The sequence below is a fragment of the Carettochelys insculpta genome, chromosome 6 (genome assembly GCF_033958435.1).
Source record: "Carettochelys insculpta isolate YL-2023 chromosome 6, ASM3395843v1, whole genome shotgun sequence".
Taxonomy (NCBI): Eukaryota; Metazoa; Chordata; order Testudines; family Carettochelyidae; genus Carettochelys; species Carettochelys insculpta.
The window spans coordinates 115,770,538-115,794,583 of record NC_134142.1 but is presented as its reverse complement, the minus strand read 5'-3'; the positions used below and the strand labels follow the sequence as shown (position 1 = coordinate 115,794,583).

General features: G+C 43.1%; 1 protein-coding gene across 8 annotated transcripts in view; it reads right to left on the bottom strand.

Annotated features, from left to right (window-relative positions):
• PPP6R3 (protein phosphatase 6 regulatory subunit 3) overlaps positions 1 to 24,046 on the bottom strand; it is a 140,646-nt gene that overhangs the window by 20,880 nt on the left and 95,720 nt on the right. For 6 of the 8 annotated variants that reach the window (XM_074997921.1, XM_074997922.1, XM_074997924.1 and 3 more), the window contains 8 exons: positions 19,924 to 20,039; positions 19,086 to 19,171; positions 17,018 to 17,104; positions 8,308 to 8,405; positions 7,467 to 7,521; positions 5,022 to 5,152; positions 3,712 to 3,830; positions 1,208 to 1,361 (listed from right to left, as the gene is read on the bottom strand). In XM_074997921.1, the coding sequence (XP_074854022.1) occupies positions 1,208 to 1,361; positions 3,712 to 3,830; positions 5,022 to 5,152; positions 7,467 to 7,521; positions 8,308 to 8,405; positions 17,018 to 17,104; positions 19,086 to 19,171; positions 19,924 to 20,039 (846 nt within the window). The remainder of the gene's footprint in view (positions 1 to 1,207; positions 1,362 to 3,711; positions 3,831 to 5,021; positions 5,153 to 7,466; positions 7,522 to 8,307; positions 8,406 to 17,017; positions 17,105 to 19,085; positions 19,172 to 19,923; positions 20,040 to 24,046) is intronic. The other 2 variants (XM_074997926.1, XM_074997927.1) reach the window with 2 other exon arrangements.

Genomic DNA, 24,046 nt, shown 5'->3' with positions numbered 1-24,046 from the left:
TAGTCAACTCCCTTAAGTCACTCTAACCATCAGTGTAGTTGACATTCTGGAAGACTAAGAATTATGCAGTCGACAAAGCTACCCTCTCCCAAGGAGATGGATTACCTACACAGACAGAACTCTTCCAATTGCAGTAAGTAGAGTCGACACTGACTAGACACAGCAGAGTAGCTGCTGTACAACAGTTATGTTGCTGTAGAGTTTGAAGTGTAGATGAGCCCTAAATGAGAAAGATGGACCAAAATTTGGCTATTTTTTAAGATTCACATTTGTGAGTATATTTACATGGCTAAAAATCTCATTACACCTGGGGCCGTGACTGTGGCTTGTTCTATAGTAAGGAAATAAGTCAATTTCAGATACGGAATTCTACCTATGGTATTTGGGTATTTAGAATCGAATTACTTCCCTATTGTAATCCAAGCCTCTTTGGTCTCGCATTGACATCCCTTACTCAACATGATAGTGTGGAGTACAGGGGTTGATAGCCGAGCCCAAAGAGGTCGATTTTGTTGAGTCTTCACCAGATTCACAAAATCAAACTCCGGAAGATCAACCACAGCTTGTCAAGCTTCTGGTAAGTATAAATGTGCCCTATTTCTGATGCAAACCAAAACATTAAAAAAAGTGTCAAACACTTCAAAACACTATGCGACGGTCTAAGCAAGCTACCATGGGCTTAATGGAGTGGATGGATTTTTAGACATATACAAAACTATTTTCTATATATCAAAAAACAGAGCCATCGAAGACTTTCAGTTTATATCATATGAAATAACTGCATTCATCAATTAGGCCCAATTTACACTACAACTATAGTCCACTGCCCTGGCCGGGGGGTGGGGGGGTAGATGAAGAGGAGCATGTAGCTAGGACCAAAACATCCTTGCAATGAACCAAATAGAATAGCAAGTAATAATTATGTAACATCTACAGCAAAAATTGACTGTATCTGGGTCTCCTGAGTAGGTTATAGTTGTAGAGAACATCCTTATACACAATATATCCTTTAACTCTTCAAAATATCTCCAACAGGATACAGCAAACTACAGGTAATACTACTTATGTGTCAAGCAGAATTTCCCAATGTATTATGCAAACACTTCTATAAAAGACATGCAATATGCCCAACTGAAGGTATTAGTACTGGCTTCCATTACACTTGGCAGCTGGTAGCCTGAGCTGAAGCTCAGTAAAATTCTCCTACCTTAGAGAAGATGTGAACTCTGAAAAAGAAGCCCAGGTGGTTTCTTTTCCTGGCATCGGGTCTTCTGTGCTCCATACATCAGACCCAACAGAATCCAAATTTGCACCATGGGCAGTTTCCATAGGTACGTCAAAGTTAGCTGACCAGTTTGGTGCTAGAAAAATTGACAATTTCAAAGATAAAGTATTTAGAAATTGATATATTCACTTAATACATTGTGCCTTTATACAAGCCCATATACCTAACTTTAAACACTACAAAATCCCTAATTATAATAGGGACATATATATATAGAAGTGCATACACTGTGTAAAGAAAGAACCTGAATGCAATTCACAAATGCAAAACGAATTTTATCTATGGAGCAACAGCAAAATACCACGACCACTCATGGTATTCTGCAGTCAATCCAATCTGTCAAATGACAAAAATAATGCAATGGAATCACACCAGGATAGATACAGGCCAACATTTTACAGGGCAAATGCACTGTAGTTTAATGCTGTCAACACCTCTTAAAATGGAGAGTTTTTTAAAAATAAACTCTTCTTCCACTGTTTACTATGTGTGTTTTTCTAAGCCCCAAAGAAAATAATCAATTCACAAGCACACTCGTGCAAAAACACACGAGGATTTAACGCTTTAATTTAAAACTGTTCCCATTAGAATTTTAAATTTTGAAGTAAATTTATTTTGAAAATAGGTTCTTTCAAGGTATGTCCTCTTCCTATAGGCAAGATATTTGTGTTCATTAGCATTTACATTAAAAAAATCCCAGTATGAAAAGAAAGCCCTTTGACTAGCTAAAATTGTAATTGGAAATCCTAACCCAATCCAGACAGATATGGGAGGATATCCACCAAGGATCAAAACTTGTTGGACATACATATGCCTGGGACTCAAATCAGACAAAAGAACAAGAGAAAGAAACTACTTTTGTTTTTATAATTCCTTATAATCATTGTAAGAAAGAGTCAACATTTTTCTATACAGAGAAGTTGCACTGGCTTAATTTAAAGCAATCAGTTTTATCAAACCAGTAAAAAAAAAAAAAAACCAAAACCTGTGTGCATGGACTCAAGAGATTGTATCAGTTTATCTTGCACTTGTGAATTTGCTGACATGAACCAACTGATGTTTAAACTCGAAAGTCTGTTCGCTAACGAAATTGCAGCAGTTTCACTAACTCAGTATAAAATAAAGTCATATCTTTACTAAAAAGGCACAACTGTGTGTTCAGACAAGGTTTAAGAGCTCCAAAAAGTCTAAATGCCTTAAAACATTAAGGGCTTCTCTACACTAGTGCCCTACTTCGAAGGGAGCATGGTAAGCAGTGTGTTGGGAGTTGACTAATCAAGTGCTACCATGCATATGCAGCACTTCGTTACGCAAATCCCACCCACCCCCTCGGGCAACTTCGAAGTGCTGGCTCACGTCTTTTGAAGAGTAGAGGAACTCTGACATACCAGTGGGTGAGCCGCAGGTAGATGCGAGCCAGAGCTTCGAAGTTGCCGCTGGGAGATGGGGGGGCATATGCACCGCAGCACTTCATTAATAAACTCCCAACACCTTACTTACTGCGCTCTCTTCAAAGTAGGGAGCTAGCACAGACAAGCCACAAGTGTCTTATACCCTACAGCTCAAGTCACTTGATGGCTGTGTACAACTATTAAAATAGACCAGCATGGAGTAAAAGTTTATCCAAAATGGACTTGGATTTTCTCCTCACAGCCACATTTTTATATTCACTGGTTTCAGTAAAGATATCAAATTGCTTAGGTTAGAGATCTCCAAAAATTATCATCAGTTTTAAGCATATTCAAATAGTGTGCTTGTTTAAAATCCATATACATGCATATCCCTTTTAGAAGGAAAAAAAATTTCCTTTAAAAACCCTGAAGTCCGTTTTACAAATAGAATACTATGCTACCATGTGTCCATGGCTAGTGATAGACTTCATCAGGCCCTGGGCAATGGGGGAGGGGAAGTCTTGGATCCAGGGTCCCCAGAAGGTCCTCAGGCGGAAGGGCCAGAGTTAGGGGCAGCCGGCCTTCAGAGCTGCCTAGACCATACTGTGCCCCCCCAACCAAGCCCTCAGAAACACCCAGACAGTGCTGGGTGGGCGGGGGGGCGGCTCCACTGGCAATTTAAACTTCTGGAAGTCCCAGGCCCAAATTGAAATCATTGGGTCCTAGGGCAACTACTCCCTTTGCCACCATCCCAGCTGTGTGTGTAGTCCTGCATGTGTTGTTTGACACAGCCAGGCACCTGAGCTGCTCACACTTGACAACACTTGCATCCTGCCTTACTCAGAAAACCTCCTGGTGCCATGATGAGATATTAAACTGCAGGGACCTCAACACAGTGGTGAGGAAGATAAAATTGGACTAGGATCTACCACGTAGTTGAACGACTGTTACATCTTCCAATACTGACAACTTACAATCTAATTCCTCCATCAGGTAATTTAAGTAGATGGAGGCAGTAGCATAAAATTCACCTACGTTCACTTAAGTCCACTTCCATTTTGTCCTCTGTATTGGTATTTGATTCAAACAAGTCTTGTTTTGTTCCATCCTCTTCTTCAGAGTCCGTACTTTCTTCACTGTCCGTACTGCCAGAGCTTCACAAAATACAAAGGGCTTGTTTATATTCAGTAATTAGAAAGTCTGATCATCAGTACTGAGGGATCAGCTTGAAGTACACTGCAACATTAGCTGTTAAACTTGTTCTTCAGCACTGCCAGAAAGGATCAACACTTTAGGGTGGTTTGACTTGACCCTGACCCTTCCCTCCCACAGCAACAAGGGAAAGCCAAAATGGCTGCCACTGCTCTCATGCCAACGGCAAATAGGGAAGTGGAGGGAGCACAGCTAGGGACAGGCCAAACAATGTGAGGCAAGAAAACCAAGGCGGACTTCATTTGCCTCACCCGGGATGCTGCAAATCCCAAAGGAAGCACAGCAACAATCCTAGGGAGGGCAGGACAACAGCTTTCACATTTCTCCTCCCTTCCAGAGTGACATCCACGTTGTTCTTCACTTCTCAGGGACATCGAGAACCTTGTCACCTTGTCATAAATACATTCTTAAATGTAGCAACAACATAATAGCACAGGAATTCCTGGTCACAGGTATTTGCAAGTGGAGGGACAAGAGACAACAGGATATACGGTGCCACTGTGCAAAGGTCAGAGGAGATGTTCCAAAAGGATCCTGAACGGAAACCCTGGATAACTGAGTAGAGAGTTGAAGGGGCTGTGGAAGCACTGGGGGCAAGAGGTTCTCTTCAACCTGTTCTTTGCAAAATAAAAACCTCCATTACTCTAGTACATACAGAAGAGACCCGGTACAACATAGCCTGAGTATAACAGCCTCCTGCTGGTGTAGCATGCTAAATGGAAGGGAACAATCTGGATGTCAGTCTGGAAGGGAGAAGGAATGTGAAAGCTGTTGCCCTGCCCTTCTGAATAGCTCAGTGCCTCTGGAAACAATTGAAGAAGACCGCAGAAGTCTAGTCCAAGCAATCATGGAAGAAAGGAGAAATGATGGAATTAAAAAGGGAAATTGAAGGAGTGAAGGAAGAGCTGAATGGCAGAGAGGGCTGCTGTTTAAACCTTCTATAGAGGCAAATGATTGGAAGAGAGAGGTCCTAAGCCCATCCTCTGGCAAGTTATCCAAGGAGAGCAGCAGCTACTCAATTTGTCTCTGAATTCTCTTTGGTAGGCAGGCTACCCAAGCAGTCAAAAATCTGTTCAGTGAGAACAGAGATTCTTCTGCTATAGAAACTGGATGAAAAAACAAACACTACTAACCTGGATCGTCTCTGTGATTCTGGAGTAAATGAAATGTGTTTTTCTTCCCATATATCTTCTTCATCAGAACCAGCATCATCAAACTGCTGTATTCTCTCTTTACAGCATGCCTCAAATAATGCAATATTCCCCTACAGCAGAAGACAAAGCACAAATGTGAACAGGAACAAAGACCATTCACAAACTGTAATTACTCCCCCCTATTTCTATGGTTAATTCTTCATATAGTTTCCAAAAAGAATAGAAATGCATAGAAGGAGTCCTCACTATACTTCACAAACAAGACATGCACCCAGATTTGTATCAACCAAGCTCTGACTAAGTATTCTATGAGATCCATTCAAGAAACTATGCTTTTACAATGATACCTGTTTTACCATCTCCTCCTCACTCCCCAGGCATAGCTAAAGAACACTGGAAAGTTTTGGTCACATTTTCCCCACTGTGGAGTCTCTCTCAGCTAACTGCACATAAGAGTGCTCCAGATCTTTCTGGGACAGAGTTGTGGGTAGAAAGGAGAAGGTTAGCACACTAGAAATACAGTTACTGAGGAAAAATGTTTACACTTCTGCCCCCTTATTCAACTTGCTGGTTAAGATCGTAAATTGTATTTGGGTTGAAGACCAAACTGCTACTGCCCACACACTATAAAATGAATAAGTAAACAGCACAGTCCCAAAGAATGAGTTCCAAGTCTACTCCCGCATCTGAGGGTTCGCTGCACAATGCAGCAATATGAATTAGAGCAGTGTGATTTCTAAAATACACCATGTTGCGCAGTGCCACAGGGATGCTGCTGGCAGGCTCTAGATGTTGATATACCACTTCAGTACTGTATCAATAAATACATTAATGTGAGTTAGGGAACTCCTAGAGCACTGATTCTCAATGCATGGGCAAAGACCCCTTACGGAGCACAGAGAAAGGTTTGGGAGGCACAGCTGGCTCATCCCCAATGAGGGTCAGGGAGGAAATGCCATGCTTCCAGCCCCATTCCACCCCCAACTGTGTCTCAGTTCTCCAACCTCCTTCAGGGCAACAGTCCTGTTCCACCTCCAGGCCCAGCTCTGCTGTCATCTGCACCTCCATTCCTCACCCTGCTCTGACACTAACCTGGCTCTACCCTCACTCCCTCTGCACCCCCAGACCAGCTTTGTGTCTAGCTCCAGTGCCTCCCTGACCTCTATCTTCAGTCCAATTTCTTCTTCTAAGGAAGTCTTGACTGTGCAGTAATGGAGGTGGGGTGCATCTGGAAAAGTTTAAATAGCATTTTCCTTCAGCATGGCAACGTGACTTACACGAGCCAGTTAGCACACAAACTTTGAGGCACCTGTGTGGCATATGGGAGGGAGTCTGGGATGCAGCGGGGGTGCAGAGGTTTGGGTTGTGACCCAGGGAAGGAGGAGATTGTGACATGGGGCAGACGACTGGGGTCCAGCAGGAGGTACAGGGGTTTGGTTTGTTATCTATGGTGGGGGGGGGGGGGGCGCGGGGTGACCAGTGTTCCCTGTAAGCTGAGCGCTTGGGCAGCCACCCTTGACAGATTCAGGTGCCGCCCAGCTGATTAGCAGACTGCCAACAGCCACCCACAGTGAGAGGCATATATTTCTATTGGTGGTGCACATCCACACATACCTTGGTGCACATAACATTTATTCTGCCCATGGATGGAAAAAAAAAAGGAACACTGATTGTGACCAGGGGCAGGGATTAGAGTGCAGAAGGATGGGCAGAGGGTTTGAGTTATATGAGGTATGGGTTCAGGAGGGGGAGCAGATGAGTGGAGTTATGCGAGGTACAAGAGCAAGAGTGGTGGTGCAGAAGATTGAGGGAGTCTGGGGCAGCAGAAGGAGGGTCTGGTGGGGAGGCACTTACCTAGATTGCTCTTGACCAGTATCCCTGCAGGACTCTGAGGGAGGATCTCCCCCTGCTGCAGCCCCAGAGAGTTCAAAATCGCCGCCTGCTTCATGGGGATCTTCGCTCCAGATACTGGCAGATGGGGGAGACTTTGCATGCTGCCCCCATCCGCCAACCAGCAAAACCTTGCATCTCCTACTGTCTGGAAACCAGCTGATTGGAGCGGAGAGATTTTACAATGTGGCAGGAGCAGTATGCAAAGCATCCTCCAGTATCTGGAGCAGAGAACCACATCGAACAGGAAGCTGCTTAAAGCAGTAACTGACTTCTCTGTGCCTAAGGTGGTCCACAAGCTGGATTCAGGGGCTTGGTGGGCTGGATCCAGCCCATGAGCCATACCTTGCCCACCCCTACTTTGCATCATTACAAGAAAGCTCAAGATAGTGTGCTACTTCTCAAAGATAATATGGACAGAATCATTTGACCTTCATGTTAAAAACAAATGGTAGTTCTGAAGTTTTATCATTTAACAGTCTGCTCTCTCAAGCTCACTCAAAAGTCACAAGAGTAGCAGGAATGTGTACTCACACTTTCATTTGTATTGAGAGTAAAGTTGATGTCTGAAACTCGGTCAAAAGAAACACTGCAAAAAAGGACAGATTTATGCACTAAAAGCAAAAATGAAGCTGCAATAAAGAGACATTACACAGTAAAGAGACATTTCATATTCTGAATTGTTTAATTAGCAAGAATACTAAGACGACCAGAAACTATAAACTTGAAGTAGCAATTTCCCATACAACAAGAAAACACAGTTAATTTGTGTGCTTAAGGGAAATATGCTTCATATCATTTACTTAAGCAATTTATCAAATCATAGGATGTTTTACATGAACAAAATCTTTTAAGATGGGTGAACAAATAATATAAAAAATGGCTACCTTTATGAGATACATGGACAAAACAAATCCATATAAAATAACTAAATGCATATAATGCAGTCAAATATATCTTAATTGTGCATCTCAATTTCTTTTTCTTAAATAGAAAAGTAGTGAACACACAGCATCAAGGAATGCCTACCGAAATGAAAGAATACATTTTAAAAAAATGAGTTGAAAACTAAACCCTAAGTCCATCAAAGAGATCCATGCAGGAAGATCTCACACCTGCCCTCCGGATTTCAGATAGATTCTGAAGGCATAATGGTCTACCAAGGCAGATTTTGAAAAACTTCTCTGGGAAGCTGATCTGCTCTTCCTGGAGCAATCACTGTAAGAACTGACCAGGCTGATACTGGCAACCAATGCCAAATGCAGACAGCTCAGCATCACTCAAGACTGCAATTAATCACTGGGATATATTCAAATGTGAAGTGACGCAATAAAGAAACACATCCAATTTAAAGCCAGCATAAAGTTATACTCACTTCCCGATGTCATCTTGATCGGCAAACTTCTCATCGTTGAAGCCAAACTGGTCAATAAAATTGGACGTCATTTGTTGCATCTGATAATCAGAAAAGGCCTGGCAACCCCAGGACCAATGACAGTGATATAATGATTCTAATAATACTCTAAATACTATTTGCCCATTTTGCTCCAGAAATAAATGTTGTTAGTCTAAACACAGTGGATTATAAAAAGTAATTTGTTTTTAAATCTATAAATCATCCCAGCCACTGAATATATACTGACTCACATTTGATGGGTTTGATGCCAGAATGGTAGCAGCCCTAATAGGAAACAAAAAGTCCTGTGGCACCCTACAGACCAACAGATATTTTGGAGCATAAGCTTTCGTGGGCAAAGACCCGCTTCATCAGATGGTCTTTGCCCATGAAAACTTATGTTTCAAAATACCTGTTAGTCTGTAGCTTCAAAAACAACAAGAAGTCCTGTAGCACCTTATAGACTAACTCAGCTACCTCTCTAATAGGAAAGCTATTTTTCATTCCACATGTGGTCTTAAATACCACCTTTCCAAATGCATTTAAACTGTATGACTCATGGAAGTGGGGAGAACAGGGCACTGTTATAAACACAATGTGTATGTTAGAAGCTATAAATCTCAACTATAAAAGTCTAACTAACCCTATTCCTCAGTTACTCAAAAGAAAACAGTTGGAAACCTGAAGAGTTAATAGATAGATAGATGTCTATCAGAGATGGTTTAGACAGTACTTGCTCCTGCCACTGGGCTGGACTCAATGGCCTCTCAAGGTCCCTTCCCGTCCTAGTATTCTATTCTATGATTAATGCAGATACAGATTAAATTTCTGTTTTCAAGTTAAATAAATGTTGCCACACAATGTTGCCAACTCTCACAATTTAGCCACAAATTTCATGAGATTTGGGGGATATAAGGTTCTTTCTTGTTTTTAAATAAAGTCTCAATGGGCCTGATTTCTGGCTTTAAAACTTGTCAAATTTCCCTGTGGGTCTGAAGCCAAACCACTCTGTCAAAACAGCCACCTTTCTCCACTCACTTTACATACTGAGTGAGACTACCATCTCCCTGTTTTCGAAGAAACTGAAGCCAGATTATCCTCTGGGAAGACACCCACTCTCTGGACTATATGCTTAGTCAACTATACTGGAAATCGAGAGAAAATATGGGAATATGGGAAGCCAGAGGTGGCCTGAAAAGCAGCAGGTGAACAAGGTGCTGAAGAGGAAGACTGACAGGATGCATGAGAAGGTAAAAGGCAGCAAGGAATAGGTGATGGCAGAGGGGAAATAGAAGGCTGGGTTGGGGACATAAAGTTATGGAGCAGCATGAAGGAAAATGAAAAAGGACAGCAATGAAGGAGAATATGGAGATGGACAGAAAGACAGCTTTCCACAGTTCTGCCATTTGGACTGATTAAAACAATGGTGACCAACTGAAATTTACCAAATCGCCATAGTCCCTGCCCCCACATTCCTCCCCACAGCGAGGGCTCTCCAGGGCGATCCCCTCCCTGCAGCCAGAGCCTCCCCACAGCCATGGGCCACACACACCCCAGCTAGGCACCCCCCAGTCAGATTACTCATGTGGCACAAGCTGCAATGAATCATAGAATCACAGAGCTGGAAGGGACCTCAACAGGTGATTGAGTTCAGCACCCTGCTTCAAGCAGGATCAACCCCAACTAAAAACAACAGAAGTCCTGTGGCACCTTATAGACTAACAGATATTTTGAAGTGTAAGCTTTCACAGGCAAAGATCTGCTTCCAAAGGGGTCTTTGCCTACAAAAGGACTTGTTTTTGAAGATTCAGACTAACACAGCTACCTCTCTGATAATTCAACTCCAACTAAGTCATCCCAGCCAGGACTATGTCAAGACGTGACATAAAAACCTCTGAAGATGGAGATTCCATCACCTCTCTAGGCAACGCATTCCAATGCTTCACCATCCTCCCAATGAAGTAGTTTTTCCTAATATCCAACGTACTCCTCTCCTTCGACTTCAGACCATTGTTCCTTGCTCTGCTGTCTGTCACCACTGAGAATATTTTCTCTCCATTCTCTTCAGAGCACCCCTTCAGGAAGTTGAAGGCTGCTTTTAAATTATCCCTCAGTCTTCTCTTCTGCAAACTAAATAATCCTAAATCCCTCAGTCTCTGCTCACAGGTCATGTGCTCCAGCCCCTTAATCATTTTCGTTGCTCTCTGCTGAAACTGCTCCAGCACATCCACGTCCTTTTTATATTGTGTGGCCCAAAACTCGATGCAATACTAGAGATGTGGCCTCACCAGTGCCAAATAGTGGCGAACAACAATTTCTTTAGATCTGCTCAAAATGCTCCTCTTAATGCACTCTAGCATGCCATTGGCCTTCTTGGCTACAAGGGCACACTGTTTACTCTTATCAAGCCTTTCATCCACTATAACCCTTAGGTCCCTTTCTGCTGTACTGCTGCTTAGCCAGTTGGTCCTCAGCCTATAACAATAGTAGAGATTCTTCCATCCCAAGTGCAGGACTCTACACTTCTCCTTGTTGAAAGACAGATTTCTTTTGGCCCAATCCTCCAATTCATCCAGGTCACTCTGGATTCTCTCTCTACCCTCCAACGTATCTATGTCTCCCATTAGCTCGGTGTTATTCGCAAACTTGCTGAGGGTGCAATCCAGTCCCTCATCCAGGTCATTAATAAAGATGTTGAACAACACCGGCCCCAGAACCAAGCCTTGCAGCACTCCACTTGAAACTGACTGCCATCCAGATATTGAGCCATTGACTGCTACCCACTGGGCCCGACGGTCAAGTCAGCTTTCTATCCATCTTACAGTTCATGTATCCAATCCATATTTAACGTATGGGCAAGAATGTTGTGGGAGAGACCGCACTGAAAGCTTTGCTGATGTCACATCCACTGACTTCCCTATGTCTATGGAGCCTGTTCTCTCATGACAGAAGCTAATGAGATTAGTTAGGCATGACTTGCCCTTGGTGAATCCATGCTGACCACTTTTGATCACTTTCTCTTCCAAGTGCTCCAAAATGGATTCCTTGAGGATCTCCTCCATTATTTTCCCAGGTACTGAGGTAAGGCTGACTGGTCTACAGTTCCCTGGATTGTCCTCCTTTCCTTTTTTAAAGATGGACACTACATTTGCCTTTTTCCAAATACCTGGAATCTCTCCTGATCTCCAAGAGTCTTCAAAGATAGTGGCTAAAGCCTCAGCAATGACGTCTGCCAATTCACTCAGTACCCTTGGGCACAATAAATACAAGACCCATGGATTTGCATACATGTAGGTTTTCTAAATAGCTCTTAACTCATTCCTTCCCCACGGAAGGCTGCCCTCCACCTTCCCATATTGTACTGTTTAGCACTGCAGTCTGGAAGCTGTCCTTGTCCGTGATCCAAAAAAAGGCATTGAGTACTACAGGTTTTCTTACATCATCTGTCACTAGGTTACTGCTCTCATCCAGTAACAGCCCGACACCTTCCCTGATAACCCTTTTATTGTTAACATGCTTGTAGAAACCTTTCTTGTTACCCTTCATATCCCTTGCCAGCTGCTGTTCCAACTGTGCCTTTGCTGTCCTGATTACTGCCTGGCATTTTCCAGCTGCATATTTATACTCCTCCTTAGTCATCTGTGGAAGTTTCCGCTTCTTATACGCATCCTTTTTAAGTTTAAGCTGACCAAGAACTTCCCTGTTAAGCCAAGTTGGTTTCCCACCATATTTGTGTTTCTTACTATGCAGCAGGATTGTTTGCTCCTGTGCCTTCAGCAAGAATTCTTTAAAATATTGCCAGTTCTCCGGAACTCTTCTCCCCTTCATTTTCGTTTCCCAGAGGATCCTGCCCATCAGTTCTCTCAGGGAGCTGAAGTCTGCTCTTTTGAAATCAAGAGTCTGTTTATTACTACACACCTTTCTTCCTTTTGTAAGGATCCTGAAATCTATCATCTTATGATCATTGCAGCCCCGGTTGCCAAACACTTCTATTTCTCCCACTAGGTCTTCCTGTTTGTGAGCAGCAAGTCAAGTTGTGCATGGCCCCTGGTTGGTTCCATCAGCACTTCTACCAAGAAGTTATCCCCAACATTCTCAAAAAACTTCCTGGATTGTCTGTTTGCTGCTGTATGGGTCTCCCAACAAATATGTGTATAATTAAAGTCTCCCATGAGAACCTGGACCTGTGATTTGGAAGCTTCTCTTAGCTGTCTGAAGAAATCCTCATCTACCTCATCTCCGTGATGTGGCGGTCTACAGCAGACACCAACTACATCACCACCTCTATTGCTTCCACCTCTGAACTTAACCCAAAGACACTCAACTGGCTTTTCTCCCTCCTTATCCTGGAGCTCTGAGCAATCATACTGCTCCCTCACACAGACCGCAACTCCTCCTCCTTTTCTCCCCTCCATGTCCTACCTAAACAGCTTATACCCTTCCATGACCGTGCTCCAAATATGCAAGTCATCCCACCAAGTCTCCATTATTCCAAACACTTCATACTACTTAGACTGTGCCAGGGCCTCTATTTCCTCCTGTTTGGTCCCCATGCTTCTGGCTTTTGTGTACAAGCACCTTAAAGAAGTGACTGATTGGCCTACTTTCTCCTCTTCAGCCAGGAATCCTACTTTGTTGTACCCTATTCCTTCCCCACTTACCTCCGGGCTTGTGTCACCATCCCCTGACGAACCTAGTTTAAAGCCTTACTCACTAGGTTTGCAAGCCTGACTGCAAAGATGCCCTTTCCTCTCTTCGTTAGGTGGATCCCATCTCTTCCTAGCAATCCTTGTTCCTGAAACGGAATCCTGTGGTCAAAAAAAAAAATCCTTCAATGCTACACCACCTACACAACCACACTTACCTCGGCAATTTGACGATCCCTACCCGGACCCCTTCCTTCCACAGGGAGGATGGATGAGAACACCACTTGTACTCTATATTCCTTGATCTTTCTTCTTAGGGTTATATAATCTGCAGTGATCTTGTCAAGGTCACTCTTGGTTGTATCATTAGTTTCTACATGGAGAAGTAGGACGGGGTAATAGCCTGTGGGTTTGATGACTTTTGGAAGAGATTCTCCAACATCCCGGATTCTAGCTCCCAGCAAGCAGCAAAGATGCTGGGATTCTAGGTCTGGATGGCAGATGGATGACTCCATCCCTCTTAGGAGGGAGTCCCTGACCACCACCACCCGTCATCTTCTCTCAGGGGTGGTGGTCATAGCACCCCCATCCTAAGGACTGTGCATCCCATGCCTTACAATCCATGGGGTTCTCTTCTAATTCATTCCCTGTGAGGTATCTGCCTCAGCTATCTCCACTGTATCACCTATACAGGGAGGTTGAAAACAGTTCTTGTCTCCACTGGAGTTGGACAGACCTGAATTGGTTTTCTTCTCCTGGAAGTAACATGCTTCCAGTTCTCTTCCTTATTTTGAACCACCTGCTGTTCCTGTAGTACTAAAATGGTGACTTCCATCCAGAAAGTCTTCACTTTCTCTGATGGACCTAAGGGTTGACATGTGTGTGCCTCAAGTTCTCTAACCTTCTCTTCTAAAATGGCAACCAGCTCGCACTTGGGACATACAAAATTCTTCCTGTCGCCTGGGAAAAAGACAAAGATGGCACATGCCGTGCAGGTCACAATAGCAGACTTCTCAGTAGCCATGTCACCATCCATTGTTCTCCTTTCTTCAGAGAGCTCTGCTAGATGTTTCTAGTGCCACCTTGAAGGGCACAAGAGAAACAAACCTATAAGAAAGGGACAACTGTTATGGGGCTCACTCCCAAGGTGAGCTCCCAGGCAAACTCCCTGTTTACTGCTCACAGTGGCTGCCTTCTTATAAGGCTGCTGGGCTGGCTAGGCCTGGCTCAAAGCCTTGCTTCCTACCTAATCAGCACCTGAAGGCCCACCTAGAACAAAGCACTCCCAATTCACACCTTGCAAACCTATCAAATGCTCTTCCTGAAACAGGAAAGGAAGAACTTATCAAACTGCCGAACACGCTTTCAAACTGCCCCTCTTGCAAAACAAATGCTCAGACACACAGGCAGATATTCAACCCACCAGCTCACAACGCAACCCCCAAAAGCCACACTTCACCTGAGCTCCTCTGGGATGCTTTCCCAAGCAAACTCCCTATTAGCTGCTCCTGTTTGCCGCTCGAGCCGCCACGGCCGTGCAAGCTGCCCAGGGTCAGAGCTATGCTGGGGCCGGAGTTGCTGCCACCATACAAGCCACCCAGGGTCAGAGCCACGCTGGGGCTGGAACCACTGGTGCCACAAGAGCCATGCCTCGGTTGGAGCCCCTGGGGCCACATGAGCCACCTGGGGCCAGAGCCATGCCTCGGCTGGAGCCAGAAGAGCCACCTCCACTGCCACACGCTTATCTTACCATATAAGTTTCTTTCAAAACGATGGAGTTTTAAAACTATTTCTGATGATTGAACTGACAGGCATTCCACTGACCAGAGGGACAGACAGAATGAAAACACTTCTTGACTGAAGATTCTTCATTAGAGAGAAATCAATCGTTAGAATGGGACTCAGAGATGAAGAAAAGGCAGGTGGAGGCTGTCTGGTTAGGTCTGTTGCTCAATAAATTTGGCGAACAAAGTAAATCTACCTAACAAGGGTTAAAAACAATTCACAGAAGATCAGAAGAGTGGAAGAGGAAGACTACCAGTATGTTAGAAACTACAGTGCTTCCAATTATGCTGGAAAACTGATCTGCTCCTCCTTATAATAGTGTCTCCAGCCCAATGTCTTTCACATCATATGCAGTTTTCTACAGATGATAATATCAAGGTTCACTGCCCTTTCTTATGCTTAAAAAGGCAAGAAACCTCCTGACAAACTTCTAAGACCTTGAAAAAAGTGTGTCACAGCATTACCTCATGCACATACGACAACTGTTGACCATATACATCTCTCTGTTGGATTAATATCTGACAGGTCTAGAACAGGGGTCTCAAACTCTCAGCCCGTGGGCTATTCCTGGCCAGAGCAGTTGTATAATATGGCCCAGGAATGCCAGCAGGCTGGGAAGTGAGGCAAGCTTTCTATTCACATGTCCCAAGCCCCACCACTTCCTGCCACTGCCCTGCCTCTGGGGGAATTGCAGGGAGGTGGAGCACACTTGGTGAACGTACACAGGGAATACAGGGAAGTGAAGGGGTCAACCTTTGTTCCCACCCTGCACAAGTCTCCCCTCCATAATCCCTGAGGTTGTGTCCCGGGTGGATGAGGTGCAATGGGAAGGAGAAGGTGAAGGGGTGGGTAGAAAGGGCCGGGACTGGGAACAGACAATACCCCTCTCCCCCAACACACCCAGATCAGACTACACAACTGCCCCAGCCAGGTATGGCCATGTTTGAGACCCCTGGCCCAGGCAGAGCTCACAGTGGAGTACACAGTCAGAAGACAGGGTTTGAAGACTCTGCAAGGCTTTGTAAAAGAATCACTGTTCCTATAGAAGCTGCTACCATGATGAAGACATCGAACCCATCAAGTCTACGTTGGTGCAACTAAGATGCAATAAATCACTGAAATATCAGACATGAAAAAGTTAACTATAGTTTCTAAAAATTAACCAAAAGCTCAACCAAACTTTTGGAACAACTGCACTTTACAAAAATTATAAAGCGATATAAACTACAACTCTTAGAATGAGATAATTACAAGCTAACTGTACAAGCAGCAATCTGAAAAGTGTTTTGTTTAGTAACTTGAATCTATAGCAATGTCAGGATTGGAAAGCTAAATCAATATACACCAGCAGTACTTAAATGTCAGTAACCTAGAGGACCCTCACTTTGATTTGAAAATGGTAGCCCCCAAGCTCCCACCCCTGTTGAACCCCAAGTCTTGCCCCAGCCCACCCATTCTCCCATGGTCCTACCCTACCCCTCCTCCTTCCACCTTCTCCATGCTCCTATCACACCCTCCCAGCACCTCCTGCGTGCTGCAAGATAGCTTTTCCCCAGCATGCAGGAGACAGTAGAAGGGTGGGTGAGGGGTCTGATCATGCATCCCACCAACCAGAGGGACCACTTTTGATTACTCTCACAGACTCCAGTTTGAAAAATGCTGATATACACTGTATTCAGATTTTGTCAATAAAAAACTGCTATCAGTAGCTTTGCCTCAGATCAATACTCCCCGTAAGCTGTGGTTTGTTTCTCCCAAGGGTGCACATTTGCACATGCCTTGGCGCACATAAAAAAGTATTCCATTCGTGGATAGAAAAAAAATCCATACATTGATGGAAAATATATAAAGTAGTACTTTGCAACTGGAATGAGGCTAGTACAGAACAGGTCTCTTTCTTCACTCACCAAAAACAGCAAAGTACCAGAAGTTCTTCCAAAAACTATTTTCTGAATGGAAGTGCTGACTCAAATAGACCATTATACATTTAGCTGATACTCTCCAAAACACCACTCAATGTGTGGCATCACCACATTAAATCGTGCATCACTGTCAATTAGCAAGTTATAAATATGTATAAAACTTTAAACTTCATGGTGCCTAGATTTTTTTATCCACTGTCCACTTCCAATTCCAAATTCTTCAAATGTTGTTTTGCACCAAAGACATCCAGCCCAAAGACAAAAATTCCACAAAAAAAGCCTCTTTTACAAAGAAGGCACACACCTGCTTAAAACTCTTAAATGAATTTAACTCACCTGCTGCATAGAAGAATCCTGTGAAAAACCAGTATCTTTAAAGTCAATTTCGTCATCACTGGATGAATGTATGTGGCAGGTAGTAACCTAGACAAAAAGTTTAGACACCTACTTACAATAAACAAAAGGTTTTGTGTAGAATTATGATGCAATGTTATTAATTTCATTACAAAAAGATGAACTACTAGTTGCCCATCTCTAATCCAGCACACTCATGTGGCACCATCCATAGTCCTGCATGATTTTAGTTAGCCTACCATCATAGGTGTGGCCAAGTTTCCCCATGGTCTCAAAGCTTGTTTCCAGCCACCAGTCCTGGCTCTCAGTGCTCTGTGCTATTATTTAGATCTAATTTACCCTTAAACGTCTTCTAAGAGCCCAATAAACAGTGGAAGTGTTAGTAATGTGAGAGACAATATTGACCTACCATGGTATGGCAAATTCTCTTTCAGCATTGGTCAGGTCCCAAAGGTGCCTGACTAGAGAGGTTCAACCTGTGGAAGCTTTTTAGCCCAGCAAATACACTAAATATTCAATTTAACAGACTAATGGGGGAGGGGTGTCCGTTAAACCAGAGTGTCCATTAAATACAAGGGTTTATTACCCACCCACCCTGTTAGGCTTTTTTGTTATCATCATCATCATTTAAAAAAAAAAAAAAGCTCCAAGGCATGTGATGTTAAGTCAAATAAGATGACAGATGTTGAGCATGCTGTGTCATTACAGAATGAAACTAATTTAAATTCTGGCTCATTATGACTACACTTCTCTCAACTTTGACCTTTTAACTCATGCTCGCACAAGAAACATTATAAATTAAAAACCAGTCACTCAAAGATACCTTGAAATCAAATGAGTGGTGTAACATTTGCTGGGCTAGTGTACAGAGTAGTATTTGTGAACTAACTAGCAGCAGAATGTTATTACAGGTCAACGTTCTCTCCTCTGGCACCACTGGGACCTGACCTGTGCCAGATTAGAGAATTTTCCAGACTGCGAGAGGTCAATATTTTCTAGCATGTTACCAACTCTTTCACTCCTTACTGGGCTCTTAGATGACATTTAGGAAGTAAATTAGAGTTACATATCAGCACAGAATACTGAGAGCCAGGACTGATGGATGTAAACAAACTTTGTAAGACCATGGGAAACTTCGCCACATCTGTGATAAGTGGCCATCTGGCAAAATAAAATCATGCAGGATTATGGATGTTGCCAAATGAGCATGGTCTGGATTAGAGAGGTCCAACCTGTACGAAACAAAAAAGCCTCCGCCATTATGTAGTTTCACGTGTACTGAACTTGCTTCTCTGTGGATCTTTCATTGTTGTACACGTGACATAAATTAAGAACAGATTAGTGATGCATCATTGCCACATAAAGTGAACCCAGAAACAAACCAGTGATTCTTGGATAAATTTTGAATACCACAAATATAATGAGGCCCAAGCAGGTAACAACCTCAGTTTAAAAAAAAAAAAAGACACAATGTCAGTGTAACAGCAAACAGAAAATGCTGCCTCTGTTTAAAAACTATTTCTGCACCTCACAATTAGATATTTGTTTAGCCTTAGAAGACCAACCTAATCTTTGAATTAGTGCAGAATGGAATTATATTTTTTAATGAAAGTGAGTGAGGTATTTGTTTGCATCATTCATTGATGCAGTAAGTAGTTTCACTTTAACTATATATAGTTTACATTCTGTATATCAAAACCCCATTGTCAGCAATTTTAGTCTGAATTCCTCAAGCAGTTTTGCACTTGTAAAAACCCTAAGTGCTGCCTCCTTGTTGGATGGTATTGTAAGAGTAAGGTGCAAATACAAATTGAGTCCAACTCCAAGCATCCTTTCAAAACCATATTAATTGCCAATAAGATAAGCATATTTGCAAAGGAAACCAAGGAGCTGCTGATTCCACAGCTACTTGAGAGGTTTGCTGATATTCTGTCTTAGAAGCAAGATGGCTGAAAGTCTGCAGTGTTATTGCATCCCTGACACATTAAAAGAGAAAAGGATGTCCCTATAACAGCAGTTAACTTTGCAAGCTTCATCTTACAAAACCTACTAGATCCACTGTGTTCCTTTTGTTAGTTTCTCCTAAGGAGCTTGTACAAAATGTCTCCCATCGCTCCCTGACATCAGCTGGAAGCTCTAGAGTGAAATGGAGGGGGGAAAAAAAAAAGATTTTAGTATGAATGTCACTCAAAGCCTTTAGTTTTCACTCTTTTCACTCCTGAAGTTAATTTTTTGGGGGGGGGGGGGGCAGCAAACACAGACACGCACATACAGAGAAAATAAACAAACCCAACTGACTGTTGACCATGTTATGCTACACATAAAACCACATTTTTACTAAGGCACTGATTATTCTACCAAAGTGTGGTTTTCAGGTAGACACTGGTTGTCTATCTGCTGACAATTTCAATGGCTCCCTGGTGCAGTAAGCCTGTAAGTGTACATGAGTACAAGGGATTTGGAAGTAAGTGGGAAAGTTTAATACCGCAAGAAGGAACATAAGGGACAGCGGCGACTGAGAAGGCCTATGCTGGAGAAATTAATTATTCTAGAAGTACCTTTGTAAATAAATCATTCTCCAGCAGAAGACACCAGACTCAGTCTAGTTTTCATTAGGGCAGGCCACATGCACTCACCTTTATTTGAAGCAGATATGGCACTGCTTCACTAAGTCTGGGGGACAGCAAATCATATATTTAAGGTTGTCCTAATTTAATATGTTGCTTGGACTTACTCAAACTCTAATAAGACTACTTCATTCCCTGGGACAAAGAGCTTCCGTAAATAAAAGCCCTATTAAAACCTGCCTTTTAAATTTCTTTCATGATTTAATTCTACAAATCCAACTAACAGAATAGTCAAACAAATCTGCAGAAGTTAAATGTTACCTTTAATAAGCTGCTGTACTAGTGCACTGTTTGGCCCCTTATCAGTACTATGCACAATACAGTTAGCTATCCTTGTTAAATGACCCATATAACCATGCCGCCTGCCTCCTTCAGCCCTGCAAAAGAGACGTTCAGATGTTTATCTTCCTGAACAGCTGGATTTTGAAGTATTTTGTCACTTTGGAATGTTAAGCTTGTATACCCAGAAAAGCAACACAAAGTTTATCCAGATAAGCAAGGAAGCAAAAGTACCTTAAATTCTCATAAGAAGAATGAATAGAGCATATTTAGAATCAAGTTTTTTGGACTACTAACACAGAGCAATTCCCCCTCTAAACTAGTTTTAAAATGTCTAAAGCTTTCCATAAAAGAGAAACAATGTTTAATCATGAAGTTGTACTTCTGCTTCCACACAGTTCCGAGTGCAATTAATATGGCAAGAACAAGACCGATAAATCCATTTAATATTAGATTCAATTTGCTAACAAGTTGGAGAACCTACTTCACAAAGGACAGTCAAACACCTTTTCTGAAAACTAATTTCCTTCTCTTAATACTTTAACATATTCCAGAAGGGGAGTTTTGAACCTCCAAGTACAACAAAAAATGTCTTAATTCAGGCCACAATACAATATTCCCAGATTTTGTAAATTTTATCTCATGGCTCATCCAACACAAAGACTAACAAATTTATACATACCAGATTAGGTGGGAATGTAGTTTAAGAATGGCATACTGGCCATGAATTGTAATTCCTAGGTCTTGGTACAAAAAGTGTTCTGCTACCCAGGATAATCTGCCTGACAAGGATCCGGACATAGCAACTCACAACACGATACCTTGGCAGTGCTGAAGGACAACCATTAAGACGAGCTTGAACGGGCCTAACCTTGAGAAATGAACTGCAAATAAGAGAAATATCTACATAGTGCCAAACACCAACAGTTGGTTGCAGAACAGGGTTTACCAACGAGGTGGTCAGCTCAATCAAAAGAAAACAAAGGCTGTATCTTCTACAAATAGCATGTCTACACAGGGATAGCCAAGAAAAAATAATCCAAGTGAACTAAAAATGTTAAACTAAATCAGTTAAAGTACGTTAAACCCATGTGGACACTCATGCAGAATCAAAGTGGCCTTAGTACAATATATCAATGAATACATTTTAAATTCATACCTTTAGTTAATTTGGATTACTTTTCTGACAGTCTCCATGCAAACAAGTCTTTGGATGCTATTATCAAATATTTTAATCATGACATTTGGCTCATAACAGACATAAGAGGATTTTAGTTGCACTAGATTGTTGCAGAAAGTAGAAACAAAACATCACACTAGAATGTCTCAGTAACTCAGCTTTAGAGTACATCCCCTCCCCAAAAACAACTCATACTAAGTTGAGCCTGGAAATTCCTGAGGGTAACTGTGTAAACTGTTATGCATAATTTTTGATGCTATATAAATATTGTTTAATAATAATCTTTTGGTGTCATGCCACAGGAATATCAGTCTCACATCAGGGTCACAATTTTAAAAATCCTTAGAGAAACAACATACTGAAGAAAAAACAACTGGGATTTCCTTAGATACATTTACTACATTGTGTAACCAGAGTTCAGGTGGGTTTGCACATTTCTTACAAAAGAAGTCTCTTCCATGTGTTCACATTATATTTTCGGTTCTTTACTGCAGTAGGTTCTCACCCACAGCTATCAAGATGAGACATAAAAAAGAACGGTTACCTTTTTTAACTGTTCTCTGAGATGTGGTGTTTATGTCAATTCCCATTAGGTGTGTGCATGCTGGATATTTTTCCCACAGCAACCAGCCACAGGGCTGGCCTGGGGGCTCCCCAGAGTGACGCCTTCATGGCACCCACCAACTCATCCCCTTCTCAGTTCCTTCTGGCCACCAGGCACAGTTAACTGGAACGTTCCAGCAGTTATTACAAGTTTGCTATCAGTTAGCTATTATTCTTCTTGTATATAGTTAGCAGTTTAGTTAGTTGTAAAATAGTTTTATTAGCGTAGTTGATTGGTGCTGGTGCTCTTCGAAGTGTTGTTCTCCCCTCAAGTCCCTGGCACCAGGGAATGTCTAGGGTTGCCAGTCTTCAAAGCCTGTGCCATCTGTGGCAGGTGCATGCCCAAGAGCGATTCCCATACTTCGTACTTATAAGGTCTGGGTGAGAGCCATCAGAGGGATCACTGCTCCATTTGCAAGACTTTTGAACCTAGGACTTGAAAAGACAGTGTCTGAAGGTCATCCTCATGGAAGTGATATTGCAGCCCCAGTCAGAACAGTGGTCTTCAGATCCAGTGCTGAGTACTTGCTCCTGAGCGCAGAGCAAACCACCACCAAGATTAATCAAAGCAGTGAGGAAGGACAAGATATCCCAGCACTGCATGGTGCAGGACTTACGATCGGCACACAGGTCCTAGCCCTCAGTTTCTCAAAAGAAAAGACAGAAGGGGGCACATCTCCCATTTCCAAAAACAGGGAGTCAATGGTAAGACCTGAGCAGGGCCAGTCCACTTCAGAACCTCAGCTGAGCAGAGGCCTACAGCTCCCTTCAGCAACAGGGGAATTCCAGGCCATGCAGGAGGTCATACATGCTACTGCACCATTCCTCTCCAATGAGACATGAGAAGTCACCAAACCATATGCCCACCCGCCCTCCATCCACGGGAAAGCCAGCCATGATAACACATGCCTTGACTCCAAGCGATGGCACTACTTCAGTCACCTTCAGCCTCAGAGGTAAAGGAGCCAAGCCCAGTCCTCATCATCCCAGAAGAGTACAGCATCGCCATGGTTCTCACTGTCAGAGACTGAGAGTCCAGAGTTAGACTCCTACCACTCTAGCAGAAGTAGGTGGTCTTCAAGGAGACATTCTTGATTACATCTAATGCAATGGCCAGTCCAGTGGCAGCAATAAATGCAGCGGCCCTTCTGGATACATTAGGCCTTCTATCAGAGCCAAGCCCAGGCTCCAAGACCTCATTTCCAGGGCAGCACTGGCCTCCTTTGTCACACTGGCACCCACACCTGGAGATTCAGAGGCATTAACTCTAGCACCAGCACTACCAATGGCACCTGGGCCGAAGTGGTTGGACCTAAGGCACAAGGTACCTTATTACCTCCACTGGGTGCACCAGGTGTGGCTTGGATGATAGTGGCATTGAAAACAGCACCGACACCAATCAGTGACACAGAGGGCTCATACTGGCCAATCAGGATGGGCCTCAGTCTTGGATCTGCAGGCATCGCTGGGTCACATATGAGTAGCTGAACTGCTGTCTCAGGACTATTCCCCCCCCACCCCCGAGACCCTACAGGAGTGGAAGGTATTACGCAGCCACCAGCAGGGATATCATTCCAATCCTTGTCCCCAGAGGAGGCCGTGGCTGGGACAGGTCATGACCCCTGGCCTGGAAGACAATAGGGTGCTCCTACAATTATTCCATTTACGGGAAATGTCACCTTACTGTACCAGTGCTCTGGAAAGTCTTCACTGGTTTGAAGGGCATTCTGCACTACCCTTCAAACATTTAAACTATGATTCTCTTTACCCTCAAAGTTAAAAAGGAGTTGCTAAACTTGAGGCTAATTAGAGTCAGTTGCCCAATTAAGTTGTAAGTGTCATGCCAGATATCTGGCACAGAACATTAAGTACGGCGATTGTTTAGTTTTCAGTCCAATGATTACACATCTGAGGACATTATGGCCACAAAAACACCTTCAGACATTTCCAGAGGAAGAAAAGTGAAAGGAACTGAAATCAGAAAATTAAAGGGCAACAGAGCTCCAGTCTGAGTGTCAGTGCGCTTCCTTGACCAAGTTATGACACAAGCTTGTCTTATATTTTTATTCATGTACAAAGATAATTACACCTCACACTTACTGGCGAAAGGAGGAAACAATTTCAACATATTCATGTTTGTATATGCCTCTTGTAAAATTTGTTTTAAGGTGAAGGGGAGAAAGAGAAGTTACTCACCTGTAGTAACGATGGTTCTTCGAGATGTGTCCCCGTCGGTGCTCCACAATAGGTGTCAGGCTTGCCCGGCGCCGCAGATCGGAAATCTTACAGGAGTTTCTCCTGGATCGCACATGCGCCGGTGCG